The 18,899-nt window shown below is 42.0% G+C and overlaps 1 protein-coding gene across 2 annotated transcripts in view; it reads left to right on the top strand.

Moving 5' to 3' along the window:
- Window positions 1-845: 845 nt before the first annotated feature.
- The window catches only part of PIGK (phosphatidylinositol glycan anchor biosynthesis class K), a 270,897-nt gene continuing 252,843 nt past the window's right edge, over window positions 846-18,899 (top strand). Inside the window, exons 1-2 of one of the 2 annotated variants that reach the window (XM_063939046.1) lie at window positions 846-1,001; window positions 11,160-11,213. In XM_063939046.1, the coding sequence (XP_063795116.1) occupies window positions 921-1,001; window positions 11,160-11,213 (135 nt within the window). In that variant the 5' untranslated portion in view covers window positions 846-920. The remainder of the gene's footprint in view (window positions 1,002-11,159; window positions 11,214-18,899) is intronic. The other variant, XM_063939045.1, reaches the window with a different exon arrangement.

Genomic DNA, 18,899 nt, shown 5'->3' on the forward strand with positions numbered 1-18,899 from the left:
TCTCCGGGAGAGCCACCACCAAAGAAAGGACAGCAGCTTAGCTGCTTCCAGGAGAAGCAGAAGCATTACCCGCCCCTCCCCCACTCACAGTACATCCGGGCCCCATCCACAGCACTCCCACACGCCCCCCTCCACCACCCGCGGTGGCTCCGTACCACCTCCCCCACCCGCCCCTCCCGCAACCACTCCTCCCCCACCCGCGGTGGCTCTGGACCCCCTATCCCACCCACCTCTCCCCCACGCGCATCACCACCGCACCAGCCCCACCCGCGGCACCACCGCAACCGCCCCTCTTCCACCCGCTGCATTCGCGGACCCCCTCCCCAATCCGCAGCACCCCCGGACCCCCTCCTCCATTTGCGTCTCCCCCGCCACTCCAACTACTAAGTGATTCATCAGGCCCTGCGTGCGCTGTTCACGCCGTTGTAAGGGGCTACGCCCCCTTAACCATTGCACGCCCTTTGTCCGTGCAATATTTAACCAGTCACACAATCATGATTGGAGGTAATACTCCATATAATACAAATATTGCATGCCACAAGGGTGTGCAAGAGTTAAAGGGGCATAGCCCCTTACGACCGTGTGAAGAGCGCCCACAGGGCGCGATGAATCACCTAGTATATATATTAATATATATATACACATAGTACACAGACTTGATATATTTATTTCTTAATTTACGTATATAATTACAACAGGCACAATGATATATAGGTATAGGTATATAATATAATATATCTCTATACTTCTATCTATCTGCTGCGCTGCTCTCCAAGTTCCAACTGCTGAAGCTGCGTGGGACTGTATACAAGATCCCAGCATACACCGCGCCCCCACAAGTGACAGGAAGTGCTGGGCGGGGCTCCCTTGTGACACGTGATGCGGAAACATGACCACGGCCCCTGCTGCCCTTAGTGAAGATGGCGGCGCTCAGTATCTGGAGCTGGGTGTTGGTGTGTTCTGCGCTGTGTGTGCTGGGTGTCAGCGCTCAGCATGCGGAGGTGATGTTCTATATTACTATTATTATTATTATTATTACTACTATGTGCATGCAGTGTGTCACTCACCGCTGCCCTGTCTGTGTGTGTGCCTGGCAGTCATCACTGTGTCCCTGCTGCAGGTGCCTATGTCCTGTAGTGTGTGCAGAGGAGTGACACAGAGGGTAACCTGCTCTGTCTGTAGTGTGGTCAGCCGTGAGGTGCATCCTATATAATGTATAGGTTGCTGTGTGATAGTGAGGCGCGTCCTATATAATGTATAGGTTGCTGTGTGATAGTGATCAGGTGCGTCCTATATAATGTATAGGTTGCTGTGTGATAGTGATCAGGTGCGTCCTATATAATGTATAGGTTGCTGTGTGATAGTAAGGTGTGTCCTATATAATGTATAGGTTGCTGTGTGATAGTGATCAGGTGCATCCTATATAATGTATAGGTTGCTGTGTGGTAGTGAGGCGCGTCCTATATAATGTATAGGTTGCTGTGTGATAGTGATCAGGTGCGTCCTATATAATGTATAGGTTGCCGTGTGATGGTGATCAGGTGCGTCCTATATAATGTATAGGTTGCCGTGTGATAGTGATCAGGTGCGTCCTATATAATGTATAGGTTGCCGTGTGATAGTGATCAGGTGCGTCCTATATAATGTATAGGTTGCCGTGTGATAGTGATCAGGTGCGTCCTATATAATGTATAGGTTGCCGTGTGATAGTGATCAGGTGCGTCCTATATAATGTATAGGTGGCTGTGTGATAGTGATCAGCTGTGTCCTATATAATGTATAGATTGCTGTGTGATAGTGATCAGGTGCGTCCTATATAATGCACAGGTGGCTGTGTGATAGTGATCAGGTGCGTCCTATATAATGTATAGGTGGCTGTGTGATAGTGATCAGCTGTGTCCTATATAATGTATAGGTTGCTGTGTGATAGTGATCAGGTGCGTCCTATATAATGTATAGGTTGCCGTGTGATAGTGATCAAGGGTGTCCTATATAATGTATAGGTTGCTGTGTGATAGTGATCAGGTGTGTCCTATATAATGTATAGGTGGCTGTGTGATAGTGATCAGCTGTGTCCTATATAATGTATAGGTTGCTGTGTGATAGTGATCAGGTGCGTCCTATATAATGTATAGGTTGCCGTGTGATAGTGATCAGGTGCGTCCTATATAATGTATAGGTTGCTGTGTAATAGTGATCAGTTGTGTCTTATATAATGTACAGGTGGCTGTGTGATAGTGATCAGGTGCGTCCTATATAATGTATAGGTGGCTGTGTGATAGTAAGGTGTGTCCTATATAATGTATAGATTGCCGTGTGATAGTGATCAGGTGCGTCCTATATAATGTATAGGTTGCTGTGTGATAGTGATCAGGTGCGTCCTATATAATGTATAGGTTGCTGTGTGATAGTAAGGTGTGTCCTATATAATGTATAGGTTGCTGTGTGATAGTGAGGCGCGTCCTATATAATGTATAGGTTACTGTGTGATAGTGATCAGGTGTGTCCTATATAATGTATAGGTGGCTGTGTGATAGTGAGGTGCATCCTATATAATGTATAGGTTGCTGTGTGATAGTGATCAGGTGCGTCCTATATAATGTATAGGTTGCTGTGTGATAGTGATCAGGTGCGTCCTATATAATGTATAGGTTGCTGTGTGATGGTGATCAGCTGTGTCCTATATAATGTATAGGTTGCTGTGTGATAGTGAGGCGCGTCCTATATAATGTATAGGTTGCTGTGTGATAGTGATCAGGTGCGTCCTATATAATGTATAGGTTGCTGTGTGATAGTGATCAGGTGCGTCCTATATAATGTATAGGTTGCTGTGTGATAGTGATCAGGTGCGTCCTATATAATGTATAGGTTGCTGTGTGATAGTGATCAGGTGCGTCCTATATAATGTATAGGTTGCTGTGTGATAGTGATCAGGTGTGTCCTATATAATGTATAGGTGGCTGTGTGACAGTGATCAGGTGCGTCCTATATAATGTATAGATTGCCGTGTGATAGTGATCAGGTGCGTCCTATATAATGTATAGGTTGCCGTGTGATAGTGATCAGGTGCGTCCTATATAATGTATAGGTTGCCGTGTGATAGTGATCAGGTGCGTCCTATATAATGTATAGGTTGCCGTGTGATAGTGATCAGGTGCGTCCTATATAATGTATAGGTTGCCGTGTGATAGTGATCAGGTGCGTCCTATATAATGTATAGGTTGCCGTGTGATAGTGATCAGCTGTGTCCTATATAATGTATAGGTTGCCGTGTGATAGTGATCAGGTGCGTCCTATATAATGCACAGGTGGCTGTGTGATAGTGATCAGGTGCGTCCTATATAATGTATAGGTGGCTGTGTGATAGTGATCAGCTGTGTCCTATATAATGTATAGGTTGCCGTGTGATAGTGATCAGGTGCGTCCTATATAATGTATAGGTTGCCGTGTGATAGTGATCAGGTGTGTCCTATATAATGTATAGGTTGCTGTGTGATAGTGATCAGGTGTGTCCTATATAATGTATAGGTGGCTGTGTGATAGTGATCAGCTGTGTCCTATATAATGTATAGGTTGCTGTGTGATAGTGATCAGGTGCGTCCTATATAATGTATAGGTTGCCGTGTGATAGTGACCAGGTGCGTCCTATATAATGTATCGGTTGCTGTGTAATAGTGATCAGTTGTGTCTTATATAATGTACAGGTGGCTGTGTGATAGTGATCAGGTGCGTCCTATATAATGTATAGGTGGCTGTGTGATAGTAAGGTGTGTCCTATATAATGTATAGATTGCCGTGTGATAGTGATCAGGTGCATCCTATATAATGTATAGGTTGCTGTGTGATAGTGATCAGGTGCGTCCTATATAATGTATAGGTGGCTGTGTGATAGTAAGGTGTGTCCTATATAATGTATAGATTGCCGTGTGATAGTGATCAGGTGCGTCCTATATAATGTACAGGTGGCTGTGTGATAGTGATCAGGTGCGTCCTGTATAATGTATAGGTTGCTGTGTGATAGTGATCAGGTGCGTCCTATATAATGTATAGGTTGCTGTGTGATAGTAAGGTGTGTCCTATATAATGTATAGATTGCCGTGTGATAGTGATCAGGTGCGTCCTATATAATGTACAGGTGGCTGTGTGATAGTGATCGGGTGCGTCCTATATAATGTATAGGTTGCCGTGTGATAGTGATCAGGTGCGTCCTATATAATGTATAGGTTGCCGTGTGATAGTGATCAGGTGCGTCCTATATAATGTATAGGTTGCCGTGTGATAGTGATCAGGTGCGTCCTATATAATGTATAGGTTGCCGTGTGATAGTGATCAGGTGCGTCCTATATAATGTATAGGTTGCCGTGTGATAGTGATCAGGTGCGTCCTATATAATGTATAGGTGGCTGTGTGATAGTGATCAGCTGTGTCCTATATAATGTATAGATTGCTGTGTGATAGTGATCAGGTGCGTCCTATATAATGCACAGGTGGCTGTGTGATAGTGATCAGGTGCGTCCTATATAATGTATAGGTGGCTGTGTGATAGTGATCAGCTGTGTCCTATATAATGTATAGGTTGCTGTGTGATAGTGATCAGGTGCGTCCTATATAATGTATAGGTTGCCGTGTGATAGTGATCAAGGGTGTCCTATATAATGTATAGGTTGCTGTGTGATAGTGATCAGGTGTGTCCTATATAATGTATAGGTGGCTGTGTGATAGTGATCAGCTGTGTCCTATATAATGTATAGGTTGCTGTGTGATAGTGATCAGGTGCGTCCTATATAATGTATAGGTTGCCGTGTGATAGTGATCAGGTGCGTCCTATATAATGTATAGGTTGCTGTGTAATAGTGATCAGTTGTGTCTTATATAATGTACAGGTGGCTGTGTGATAGTGATCAGGTGCGTCCTATATAATGTATAGGTGGCTGTGTGATAGTAAGGTGCGTCCTATATAATGTATAGATTGCCGTGTGATAGTGATCAGGTGCGTCCTATATAATGTATAGGTTGCCTGGTGATCAGGTGCGTCCTATATAATGTATAGGTTGCCGTGTGATAGTGATCAGGTGCGTCCTATATAATGTATAGGTTGCCGTGTGATAGTGATCAGGTGCGTCCTATATAATGTATAGGTTGCCGTGTGATAGTGATCAGGTGCGTCCTATATAATGTATAGGTTGCCGTGTGATAGTGATCAGGTGCGTCCTATATAATGTATAGGTTGCTGTGTAATAGTGATCAGTTGTGTCTTATATAATGTACAGGTGGCTGTGTGATAGTGATCAGGTGCGTCCTATATAATGTATAGGTGGCTGTGTGATAGTAAGGTGCGTCCTATATAATGTATAGATTGCCGTGTGATAGTGATCAGGTGCGTCCTATATAATGTATAGGTTGCCTGGTGATCAGGTGCGTCCTATATAATGTATAGGTTGCCGTGTGATAGTGATCAGGTGCGTCCTATATAATGTATAGGTTGCCGTGTGATAGTGATCAGGTGCGTCCTATATAATGTATAGGTTGCCGTGTGATAGTGATCAGGTGCGTCCTATATAATGTATAGGTTGCCGTGTGATAGTGATCAGGTGCGTCCTATATAATGTATAGGTTGCCGTGTGATAGTGATCAGGTGCGTCCTATATAATGTATAGGTTGCCGTGTGATAGTGATCAGCTGTGTCCTATATAATGTATAGATTGCTGTGTGATAGTGATCAGGTGCGTCCTATATAATGCACAGGTGGCTGTGTGATAGTGATCAGGTGCGTCCTATATAATGTATAGGTGGCTGTGTGATAGTGATCAGCTGTGTCCTATATAATGTATAGGTTGCTGTGTGATAGTGATCAGGTGCGTCCTATATAATGTATAGGTTGCCGTGTGATAGTGATCAAGGGTGTCCTATATAATGTATAGGTTGCTGTGTGATAGTGATCAGGTGTGTCCTATATAATGTATAGGTGGCTGTGTGATAGTGATCAGCTGTGTCCTATATAATGTATAGGTTGCTGTGTGATAGTGATCAGGTGCGTCCTATATAATGTATAGGTTGCCGTGTGATAGTGATCAGGTGCGTCCTATATAATGTATAGGTTGCCGTGTAATAGTGATCAGTTGTGTCTTATATAATGTACAGGTGGCTGTGTGATAGTGATCAGGTGCGTCCTATATAATGTATAGGTTGCTGTGTGATAGTAAGGTGTGTCCTATATAATGTATAGGTTGCTGTGTGATAGTGAGGCGCGTCCTATATAATGTATAGGTTACTGTGTGATAGTGATCAGGTGTGTCCTATATAATGTATAGGTGGCTGTGTGATAGTGAGGTGCATCCTATATAATGTATAGGTTGCTGTGTGATAGTGATCAGGTGCGTCCTATATAATGTATAGGTTGCTGTGTGATAGTGATCAGGTGCGTCCTATATAATGTATAGGTTGCTGTGTGATGGTGATCAGCTGTGTCCTATATAATGTATAGGTTGCTGTGTGATAGTGAGGCGCGTCCTATATAATGTATAGGTTGCTGTGTGATAGTGATCAGGTGCGTCCTATATAATGTATAGGTTGCTGTGTGATAGTGATCAGGTGCGTCCTATATAATGTATAGGTTGCTGTGTGATAGTGATCAGGTGCGTCCTATATAATGTATAGGTTGCTGTGTGATAGTGATCAGGTGCGTCCTATATAATGTATAGGTTGCTGTGTGATAGTGATCAGGTGTGTCCTATATAATGTATAGGTGGCTGTGTGACAGTGATCAGGTGCGTCCTATATAATGTATAGATTGCCGTGTGATAGTGATCAGGTGCGTCCTATATAATGTATAGGTTGCCGTGTGATAGTGATCAGGTGCGTCCTATATAATGTATAGGTTGCCGTGTGATAGTGATCAGGTGCGTCCTATATAATGTATAGGTTGCCGTGTGATAGTGATCAGGTGCGTCCTATATAATGTATAGGTTGCCGTGTGATAGTGATCAGGTGCGTCCTATATAATGTATAGGTTGCCGTGTGATAGTGATCAGCTGTGTCCTATATAATGTATAGGTTGCCGTGTGATAGTGATCAGGTGCGTCCTATATAATGCACAGGTGGCTGTGTGATAGTGATCAGGTGCGTCCTATATAATGTATAGGTGGCTGTGTGATAGTGATCAGCTGTGTCCTATATAATGTATAGGTTGCTGTGTGATAGTGATCAGGTGCGTCCTATATAATGTATAGGTTGCCGTGTGATAGTGATCAGGTGTGTCCTATATAATGTATAGGTTGCTGTGTGATAGTGATCAGGTGTGTCCTATATAATGTATAGGTGGCTGTGTGATAGTGATCAGCTGTGTCCTATATAATGTATAGGTTGCTGTGTGATAGTGATCAGGTGCGTCCTATATAATGTATAGGTTGCTGTGTGATAGTTATCAGGTGCGTCCTATATAATGTATAGGTGGCTGTGTGATAGTAAGGTGTGTCCTATATAATGTATAGATTGCCGTGTGATAGTGATCAGGTGCGTCCTATATAATGTACAGGTGGCTGTGTGATAGTGATCAGGTGCGTCCTGTATAATGTATAGGTTGCTGTGTGATAGTGATCAGGTGCGTCCTATATAATGTATAGGTTGCTGTGTGATAGTAAGGTGTGTCCTATATAATGTATAGATTGCCGTGTGATAGTGATCAGGTGCGTCCTATATAATGTACAGGTGGCTGTGTGATAGTGATCAGGTGCGTCCTATATAATGTATAGGTTGCCGTGTGATAGTGATCAGGTGCGTCCTATATAATGTATAGGTTGCCGTGTGATAGTGATCAGGTGCGTCCTATATAATGTATAGGTTGCCGTGTGATAGTGATCAGGTGCGTCCTATATAATGTATATGTGGCTGTGTGATAGTGATCAGCTGTGTCCTATATAATGTATAGATTGCCGTGTGATATTGATCAGGTGCGTCCTATATAATGCACAGGTGGCTGTGTGATAGTGATCAGGTGCATCCTATATAATGTATAGGTGGCTGTGTGATAGTGATCAGCTGTGTCCTATATAATGTATAGGTTGCTGTGTGATAGTGATCAGGTGCGTCCTATATAATGTATAGGTTGCCGTGTGATAGTGATCAGGTGTGTCCTATATAATGTATAGGTTGCTGTGTGATAGTGATCAGGTGTGTCCTATATAATGTATAGGTGGCTGTGTGATAGTGATCAGCTGTGTACTATATAATGTATAGGTTGCTGTGTGATAGTGATCAGGTGCGTCCTATATAATGTATAGGTTGCCGTGTGATAGTGATCAGGTGCGTCCTATATAATGTATAGGTTGCTGTGTAATAGTGATCAGTTGTGTCTTATATAATGTACAGGTGGCTGTGTGATAGTGATCAGGTGCGTCCTATATAATGTATAGGTGGCTGTGTGATAGTAAGGTGTGTCCTATATAATGTATAGATTGCCGTGTGATAGTGATCAGGTGCGTCCTATATAATGTATAGGTTGCTGTGTGATAGTGATCAGGTGTGTCCTATATAATGTATAGGTGGCTGTGTGATAGTAAGGTGTGTCCTATATAATGTATAGATTGCCGTGTGATAGTGATCAGGTGCGTCCTATATAATGTACAGGTGGCTGTGTGATAGTGATCAGGTGCGTCCTGTATAATGTATAGGTTGCTGTGTAATAGTGATCAGTTGTGTCTTATATAATGTATAGGTTGCTGTGTGATAGTGATCAGGTGCGTCCTGTATAATATATAGGTTGCTGTGTAATAGTGATCAGTTGTGTCTTATATAATGTATAGGTTGCTGTGTAATAGTGATCAGTTGTGTCTTATATAATGTATAGGTTGCTGTGTAATAGTGATCAGTTGTGTCTTATATAATGTACAGGTGGCTGTGTGATAGTGATCAGGTGTGTACTATATAATGTATAGGTGGCTGTGTGATAGTAAGGTGTGTCCTATATAATGTATAGATTGCCGTGTGATAGTGATCAGGTGCGTCCTATATAATGTATAGGTTGCTGTGTGATAGTGATCAGGTGCGTCCTATATAATGTATAGGTTGCTGTGTGATAGTAAGGTGTGTCCTATATAATGTATAGATTGCCGTGTGATAGTGATCAGGTGCGTCCTATATAATGTATAGGTTGCTGTGTGATAGTGATCAGGTGCGTCCTATATAATGTATAGGTTGCTGTGTGATAGTAAGGTGTGTCCTATATAATGTATAGATTGCCGTGTGATAGTGATCAGGTGCGTCCTATATAATGTATAGGTTGCTGTGTGATAGTGATCAGGTGCGTCCTGTATAATGTATAGGTTGCTGTGTAATAGTGATCAGTTGTGTCTTATATAATGTATAGGTTGCTGTGTAATAGTGATCAGTTGTGTCTTATATAATGTATAGGTTGCTGTGTAATAGTGATCAGTTGTGTCTTATATAATGTACAGGTGGCTGTGTGATAGTGATCAGGTGTGTCCTATATAATGTATAGGTGGCTGTGTGATAGTAAGGTGTGTCCTATATAATGTATAGATTGCTGTGTGATAGTGATCAGGTGCGTCCTATATAATGTATAGGTTGCTGTGTGATAGTGATCAGGTGCGTCCTATATAATGTATAGGTTGCTGTGTGATAGTAAGGTGTGTCCTATATAATGTATAGATTGCCGTGTGATAGTGATCAGGTGCGTCCTATATAATGTACAGGTTGCTGTGTGATAGTGATCAGGTGCGTCCTATATAATGTATAGGTTGCTGTGTGATAGTAAGGTGTGTCCTATATAATGTATAGATTGCCGTGTGATAGTGATCAGGTGCGTCCTATATAATGTACAGGTGGCTGTGTGATAGTCATCAGGTGCGTCCTGTATAATGTATAGGTTGCTGTGTGATAGTGATCAGGTGTGTCCTATATAATGTATAGGTTGGTGTGTGATAGTGAGGTGCGTCCTATGTAATGTATAGGTGGCTGTGTGATAGTGAGGTGCGTCCTATATAATGTATAGGTTGCTGTGTGATAGTGAGGTGCATCCTATATAATGTATAGGTTGCTGTGTGATAGTGATCAGTTGTGTCTTATATAATGTATAGGTTGCTGTGTGATAGTGATCAGGTGTGTCCTATATAATGTATAGGTGGCTGTGTGATAGTAAGGTGTGTCCTATATAATGTATAGATTGCCGTGTGAAAGTGATCAGGTGCGTCCTATATAATGTACAGGTTGCTGTGTGATAGTGATCAGGTGCGTCCTATATAATGTATAGGTTGCTGTGTGATAGTAAGGTGTGTCCTATATAATGTATAGATTGCCGTGTGATTGTGATCAGGTGCGTCCTATATAATGTACAGGTGGCTGTGTGATAGTGATCAGGTGCGTCCTGTATAATGTATAGGTTGCTGTGTGATAGTGATCAGGTGTGTCCTATATAATGTATAGGTTGGTGTGTGATAGTGAGGTGCGTCCTATGTAATGTATAGGTGGCTGTGTGATAGTGAGGTGCGTCCTATATAATGTATAGGTTGCTGTGTGATAGTGAGGTGCATCCTATATAATGTATAGGTTGCTGTGTGATAGTGATCAGTTGTGTCTTATATAATGTATAGGTTGCTGTGTGATAGTGATCAGGTGTGTCCTATATAATGTATAGGTTGCCGTGTGATAGTGATCAGGTGCGTCCTATATAATGTATAGGTTGCCGTGTGATAGTGATCAGGTGTGTCCTATATAATGTATAGGTTGCTTTGTGATAGTGATCAGGTGCGTCCTATATAATGTATAGGTTGCTGTGTGATAGTGATCAGGTGCGTCCTATATAATGTATAGGTTGCTGTGTGATAGTGATCAGGTGCGTCCTATATAATGTATAGGTTGCTGTGTGATAGTGAGGTGCGTCCTTTATAATGTATAGGTTGCCGTGTGATAGTGATCAGGTGTGTCCTATATAATGTATAGGTTGCTGTGTGATAGTGATCAGTTGTGTCTTATATAATGTATAGCATTCCAGCCATATTCTTTTACACCTTGATCAGGGTAAACGCCGTGATATAAATCTGTCGCTCTTTCTTCAATCTCATTGGATAATATGTGTAGATCTGATATGCTGTAATCAGACGTCTTTATATATCACCTCCTTGCTGTATTTCTTTCATATGTAGAATAAAGCGGAACACTTCTTCAGGAGCGGACATACGAATAACTGGGCAGTGTTAGTAAGTACTCGCCTTCTCTTTCTTTACCTATAAAACACTTAAAAAATGAATTAAATTAAAAAAAAAAAAAAAAAATCACAATATTTCAGACTTGGGCAGAGAGAGCTGGAAAATTGGGGCTGGTACCCACAGCAACTGGAGACTGTCGTATGTTATTGTACGGCATAGTTGTCTGGTTGCTATGGGTTACAGTTACCTTTGTACACCTGGCTGCTAACCTCTTGCGCTTTGGTTAGGGGAACACTGTGCAAATCCCGGTACATCAGCATAATAATGTTCCCCTAGTTATAGAGTTTTGATGAAAGAAGTGTGACGACTGTAGGATAACTGAGACACGGGGGCTACATAGAAACAGGGTGATTGTATTTACAAGCTTGAAAAAAAGGCATTTGTTTCCCCCAGCACCCTGAATGATAACCGTAACCAGATATAAATCCCACATAATAATAGAATTCAGAGATCTTCGTTACACATATTTGCGCAAATGTGTGAATAAGCCCCAAAGCCCAGAGGAGATGGGTGCAATTACAGGAGCTCTCCTGAGTTTCTGTGAGAAAAGTATTTTAGATAGGTCGCTTTACTCGCCACGCCGCTGAGAAGATGGATCGCTGCGCTCGCCGTAGGCTACTATTCACACTCGCAGTCCACATGCGCAGTAACTCAAGCAAATGTTGGGAAATCATGAAAAAAACAAAACCTGTGCCAACCATTTTCATGTCGACGTTTTGTACCTGTCGACTTTAAGCACTGTCGACCGTATGGTGTCAGCCTGTTGACTGTTTAGCTAGACACTGTAGATCTGTCATCCGGATACAGATTATTTCTTTAATGTAATGCTTGACCTAATTACTGAGATGAAGGGAAACGTGCGGCTTCTGATGGTTGGAGAGTCGCCTATCTCTTACACCCCTTTCACACCGACTGAGGCACCGTTCACACCGCACATGGACACGGGTTATGCGCGCTCATGTGCCAGTAACCCGCGTTCAGGGGTGGCGGTGTGGAAGGGGTATAAGTGTGTGCATCTTTTAATAATAATTATTACAAATGTATCTTTTCTGGTTTCATACATTCTGCATAATGAAGTGTATATGGGGGGTAATTCTGAGTTGATCGCAGCAGGAAATTTTTTAGCAGTTGGGCAAAACCATGTGCACTGCAGGGGAGGCAGATCTAACATGTGCAGAGAGAGTTAGATTTGGGTGGGTTATTTTGTTTCTGTGCAGGGTAAATACTGGCTGCTTTATTTTTACACTGCAAATTAGATTGCAGATTGAACTCACCACACCCAAATCTAACTCTCTCTGTACATGTTACATCTGCCCCCCCCCCCCCCCCCCCCCCGCAGTGCACATGGTTTTGCCCAACTGCTAAAAAATTTCCTGCTGCGATCAACTTGGAATTACCCCCATAGTATTTATTTGTAGCAATGAGGAGTCGTTACTTTCATTGATTAGTTGCAGTGTTGGTACAGGCATATCTGCTCTTCCCAACCACACTGTGGTCCAACCACTCCTGGAGATAGTTACTGTGTGTTACTACAGGTGGCTCTGTATTCACATCCTGAGATAAAGAAATGGGTATTTCAGCAGTAATGTGAAATATTTCCTGAGCTGTGTGTTTCAGGAGGTGCGATGACACGGCACAGCTGATGATGTAGGATTTTATGGGGTATATTCAATTGATGTCGAATTACTGAAACTGTCGAAAAACTTAGCTTTTTCGACCAAAAAACCATGTCAAATCGTATTCGACAATTCAATACGGCACTTATCGACAAAAAAAACCTGTAGTTTTAGTTTCAACTTTTTACTATTCAATATAGATTGGAAGCACAAAGAACAATTAGCGCACTTAGAGGTACCATGTAATCATTGACAAAAAGGATAATAATTGAAACAAAAATCACCCTTATTTCTCTTATGACTTGAATGCCTCGACTTTGATCTTAAACCAGCATCCAAATATTGAATCTAGAAAACAGGTGTTTCTTGCCACACAGATTGTATAAGCGTAGAAGAAACACAAATAAACGAATATAGTGTAGTATTTCTTTAAGAACACCATTAAATTCAAAATTACAAATGTGCACTTACAAACGTAAGAGAATTCACAGCATATAGAAGGTCAAGAGTGCTCTCAGCTGATTGGATCTTCTTACAGATGGTCTTTCCACATCAAACTACAAAAACAAAACCTCTAATCCCTGGCCACTTTGCAGTGTACCCAAGTAAAGAGGGGTAGAAATAATGGTGCAGTAGTTCTTGATTAAAAGTAACAAAATTTAATACTAGTTGCACTTACAAACACAAAAGATATAAAAGCATATATAGAACTCCAAGTAGACAGCATACGGACAAACAGGGTTCCTGTCACCTTCCCCGATGGAGCGGTGGTGGAAGAAGGGAAATGGAGTCTGGAATTCCAATCCCTCAGATGGTAAGTCCTGATGTCCGTCGCTTCTGAGGAAGGACCTATACGGTCTGAAACGCGTTAAGCGGGACTACTGACATACAGACGGACATCAGGACTTACCATCTGAGGGATTGGAATTCCGGACTCCATTTAGAAATACTACACTATATTCGTTTATTTGTGTTTCTTCTACGCTTATACAATCTGTGTGGCAAGAAACACCTGTTTTCTAGATTCAATATTTGGATGCTGGTTTAAGATCAAAGTCGAGGCATTCAAGTCATAAGAGAAATAAGGGTGATTTTTGTTTCAATTATTATCCTTTTTGTCAATGATTACATGGTACCTCTAAGTGCGCTAATTGTTCTTTGTGCTTCCAATCTATATTCTATGTTTTTGAGTGGTTGTGGATTACCTCTCTAGCACTTAGTTCAGCTGCACCTGGTGGTTTCACTGCGCATATTCTTGGAAATATTCTCTAACTTTTTACTATTCGCCACTTTCATGTCTGTAATGTTAAAAATGCGGCATTTTGACAAAAGTATATTCAATTGAAGAATGTCGATTCGACATCAGTGCTTTTCGACAGTCATTTCGTCAATTTCATTGCGCCTACTTTTTCTGGCGTGGGCTGATAAGAAATCTTAAATACTTTTTGGTGCTTTTTTGATTTCTAATAGCTTATCTATTTATATTTGAAGTGATTATCTACTTGGTTTTTCTATTTATGACCCACAGTATTATATAATCGATTTTTTTTTAAAAGAATATTTTTTCCTGTACTCGGCTGAGGGAAATGTACCCATGATTCCACAGTTTTTCTCCAAAGCCACTCCTCTCTCCTCACTCCCATTTTTGAGACTTCAGGGAGACGAGCAGCCATTTCAGTCGGCTCTCTTGTGGAATCGTTTCTTTTTTTTTAGGACAATCCCTGCGTTTTCCAACATTATATATCATTTTTTTTTATATCCTATATATGTTTCCAAATGGCGGGAAGTCGAATCCAGGCCGCCCACTATTCGACGATTGGTCCGTTTTTCGACAGAGGGCGTGTCGTATCCGTTTTTAATTGAATATGTCGAATTCAGTGTCCCGGGTAGAGGGTTTCGGCTGTCAAAGTGTCCAATCCAAAAACTGACGAATGCATGCCGTAATTCGACTTCAATTGAATATACCCCTATGTATCTTACTGCACTCTGTTATTACTGTCCTGTCGTGGGATTACTCGTACCTCTTTAGCAGCGTATGTCCTCTCTTACCTGTAATCACAGCGGCTCTGCCGAGGCTTATTCCCAAGCACTAGCCGGGTAATAGTGACAGTGTGTTACCCGGATAAGGTGTTGCTGTACCGGGGCTGGCGTAAAAGGTCGTCATTTCAGGTTATTGTTTTTTTTTCTTTCTTTGTAACAGATTGCCCTTTTTTTGGTATAATTATGCTGTTTTCGGTCTGGAAAACAGTGGATTATACTCTAGACTGTTTAGATATAGATTTTGGTAAACTACTCTGCATTTGTGTGCTACGTGCAAAAGCAGCCAGTATTTACCCTGCATGCGGAATAATAAATGTATTTGCCCCCCCTTGCGGGGTAACATGGTTGCTTTTCTCCCAACTCAGGATCAACCAGTTAGTTCCCAATTAAATGCTCCTAGATTGAATAAAAGATGCTGTCCCCCTTTCAATAGAAGGGAATGAGAACACCCCATACATTTCTGTTGTCCAAAATGTACTTTGTACGTCGCCCTATCTCTCTGGGTTCCTGCTGCGCACAATTTCTCTCCTTCAGGCCTAGTTGTGTTTTTTTGTAGCTATTTAGTGCGACACAGAGCTGCTTTGTGGATACACGTGTAACTGATGCACATAGTATAATGAATTGATGATATATCCCAGGAAATATATCTAGTTTGGATTCACAATTGAACTGATTTCCTAATTGCTGGAAAGTATTTCCCGGGGAGCTTCTCATTTTTAGCTTTCATGTGTTTTTGTTTATTTTGATAATGCTGATTTTGATTACCTTATAACCTTCACTATATGGGTAAGAGACTTAATACGCAATTGGCGTATGGGGTACCGTAAGGATACGCACTTAGCGTAGCATACGTTCGGCCGTGATCGAGACGCACATGCGGCACGCTCGCTCACAGCTTACGCTTGGTGTCGAGCACGCTATAGGCGAGCGACTACCGTAATGCTACGCTACCAGCGTAGCGGACACTCGAGACCACGAGGAGATCACGAGCGGCGCAGACGCTCACAAGATGACAATCCGTAAACCTTGAATGTAACACACAGAAAGGATACTCTTATACTGTAAACCTTGTTCTGAAACACTGTAGCGATATAACGCTGCTTAACCTGATTAACACTAAAGCTGTTTGAGCGATCGAGACGCTCCTATTACCCACTGCAATGTAATGAACACACGATACCGTGCTAAGGTTCCAACACCTTTACTAACCAGCTTTTAGTTATATCGAAAAAGGTAAAACAGTTCACAAGTCATACACTACAAACTAAGATATAATTCTAACAGAATATCTAGACAAAAATATACAATAACGTTACAATCTTATACTAAACAGAGAGAGAGAGAGAATGTGGCCAATACAAACAAAGAGCGAGATGATTACAGAGAATTACTTACACACACTGGGAATGATCGCTGCGCAGCCTGGTACCAGCTCCGAGTTAGTCAATATGAAAACCGTTTGTGGAGAGTGAGGGAGCTGCCCAGGCTGGCTGATCTTATATACACTGAGTACAGTATACTGCAAAGGGACCTATAATCTCATTGTTCATTGGACACAGGAATGTCTTCTCGCATCATAACAAAAGGTCATAGGTTAGTTTGAACAGGTGGGCTGTGACTATATCAAACTGCTCAGGTGGGAGGGAATCTGAAGATTCCCGCCGCATGTGTAATGAATCGCAAATATATGAAATGTCCAGAATCTACTAATGGCCATAACTATACGCAGGAGCGATTAATCTTTACCTAACCAACACCGGATTGTTGCTATTAAAATGTTCGTTAGTTAGGTACCAGACACAGCTGTTCAAACCCTGTCTGACCCTTCGTAGCATACAAAGAGGAATTCCTCTGTCCAGCGACCATTTACATTAAACAAACTTAGTCATTATTAAGGGGAACATTATCTATAAAACATACTATTTGGTGTTATTATTTAACGATTGAGTCGCCCGCTAGACGCACACAAACTCTACCGTAAATGCACATACCACGCGCTCGAGCGCATGGCCGAGGCGCCAACACGCGGCTGCGGGTATCCGCACGCACGGGAGAGAATGTGCACGTGCAGCAGGCACGCGCATGAGGTGAATATATGGAAACGTGTAGCATGATATTTTTCTGACTTTGACAGTCCACCCTTTGGCAGTCATCAATAACTGCCACTTCCTAAAACAGTTCAAAAAGAGAAAAATATATGTCATGTATAAATACATTTCTATGATAGGGTAAGGGAGAAGAGAAGAAGGTGGGAAAAAAAATATGACCTAGTGAGATAGTAGAAGCATGTGTGTATGAGTCCATGTTTGAGGGGTCATGTATCATCGTGCCGTACGTGTTTTAAATCAAGCTTCGAGGTATTGCGAAGTATACATTTGAATTCCTTCTTATCCCGTATTACGGGCCTGTGGGTGGGCTGTCAAACTTTACCGAGCTCTTTTCGGCTTTTGGTTGCAACAAAATGTGGGAGCACATTTTAGTTGATGATACATGAATGGGGGGGATATGTGAGTGCTGATATCTGTGCCTATATTCCCTATCAACTATGTGTGTCGTTACCTAGAGGTTGTAGAGGTGAAAATAAGAAGTGTCGTTACGGGGTAGAGATACCATTATGTGAGGTTAATTTACATTCCGCCGATTGAAGTCTTGTCTGAAGTCTGGTCTCGATGTACATGTTGACTGATGTCTCTTTGGGTTTTTGCTATAATGCGAGCAAAGCCGTTTCAATGTCCATAAAATTTTTAAATCACTAAAGTTCTGGGCTAGCGTTTTCATTAAAGTCAGTAGGGATATTGGGGGCCGGCAACATAGTCCATAAAAAAATCTTTGTATAAATGTGGTCTTCAAATCCTTCTTCCAAGCGAGTCTTTGTACCTTGGAGAAAAACAAAGGAGAAACGGGTGAAAGAAACGGATCGTGGAATCACATTTTATCACAGCGTGGTCTCAATGGTTGGGTCGTAAATCAAATTAGTTTTGTTATGCGATACAGTCATTACTTCAGGCGGTACCTTTCCAATATAACACAATCCCTCTGAGTTTGGGGCAAGCCACTCATACGCCTTTCTCCCGCATATGAAATATGCATCATCGGGGAGAACATATGGGACTGAATATGTCAAAACCATGTTACACATTTTCCATGTGAACTCTCCTAACCCTAATTCTCCCATCTGTCTAGTACATGTATCCGGTTGTATGATATGTGCACAGTATCCTGGTGATACTTCTCCAACTCTTTGTCCTACTTCCTAGGGTATACCTATACCGGAAAAATTTCCTATGGTTGGCTATCTGGCGTATAAGTTCTGTGTCTATGGGCATTCTGTCGGGTCTGTATGAAAAGGTCATGGTTTGATTACTCCATGACACTTCCCAATTTCCCGGCTTTCGGGGACTGGAAATGCCAAAGCACACTAAGGACCTATCCACACGATATTGGTGGAGCTTCAAACCAGGAGGACCAGAGATATTAAACCTCTTGTCCACCGGCCTCCCACCACTTAGCTCAAGTACCTCTCCTACCGTTAAAGGGAATGGTACTAGTCCTGATTTGCTATGGCCTTGAGGTACTTGAGAGCATACCCAACAGTCTGTCTGATTTAACACTTTACCCACTAAGGAGTGATAGTCACTCAATGGATGCCGGTCCATGTGGACATTAAAACTGGACTGACATTTCTTTATGCACCCATCCTCAACTATATTGTCACAATGCCTACAGATGCAGTTCTCTTCAGCTAACAATCCTTCACAATGTCTACAAATAACATGGCTGCTAGATCGTTTTCTGGTACTCGCCGTTGCTATTGGAAATTTACACCTCCGTCTCAGTCATCAGAAACCCATTCTGGATCCTTTCTCGACCTCACTGGTACTCTCACCGAAACAGACTGCTCTGGTCAACATCATGGTCAACAGGAAAACACGGACTGCAGTCTCTTGGGGCGAGTCCATCTTACAGGAGGAGAAAGAGAAATTTGTAATGGGGGTACAAAAAAATACTTTGAGGGAAAAGA

Source organism: Pseudophryne corroboree, chromosome 9 (genome assembly GCF_028390025.1).
Source record: "Pseudophryne corroboree isolate aPseCor3 chromosome 9, aPseCor3.hap2, whole genome shotgun sequence".
Taxonomy (NCBI): Eukaryota; Metazoa; Chordata; class Amphibia; order Anura; family Myobatrachidae; genus Pseudophryne; species Pseudophryne corroboree.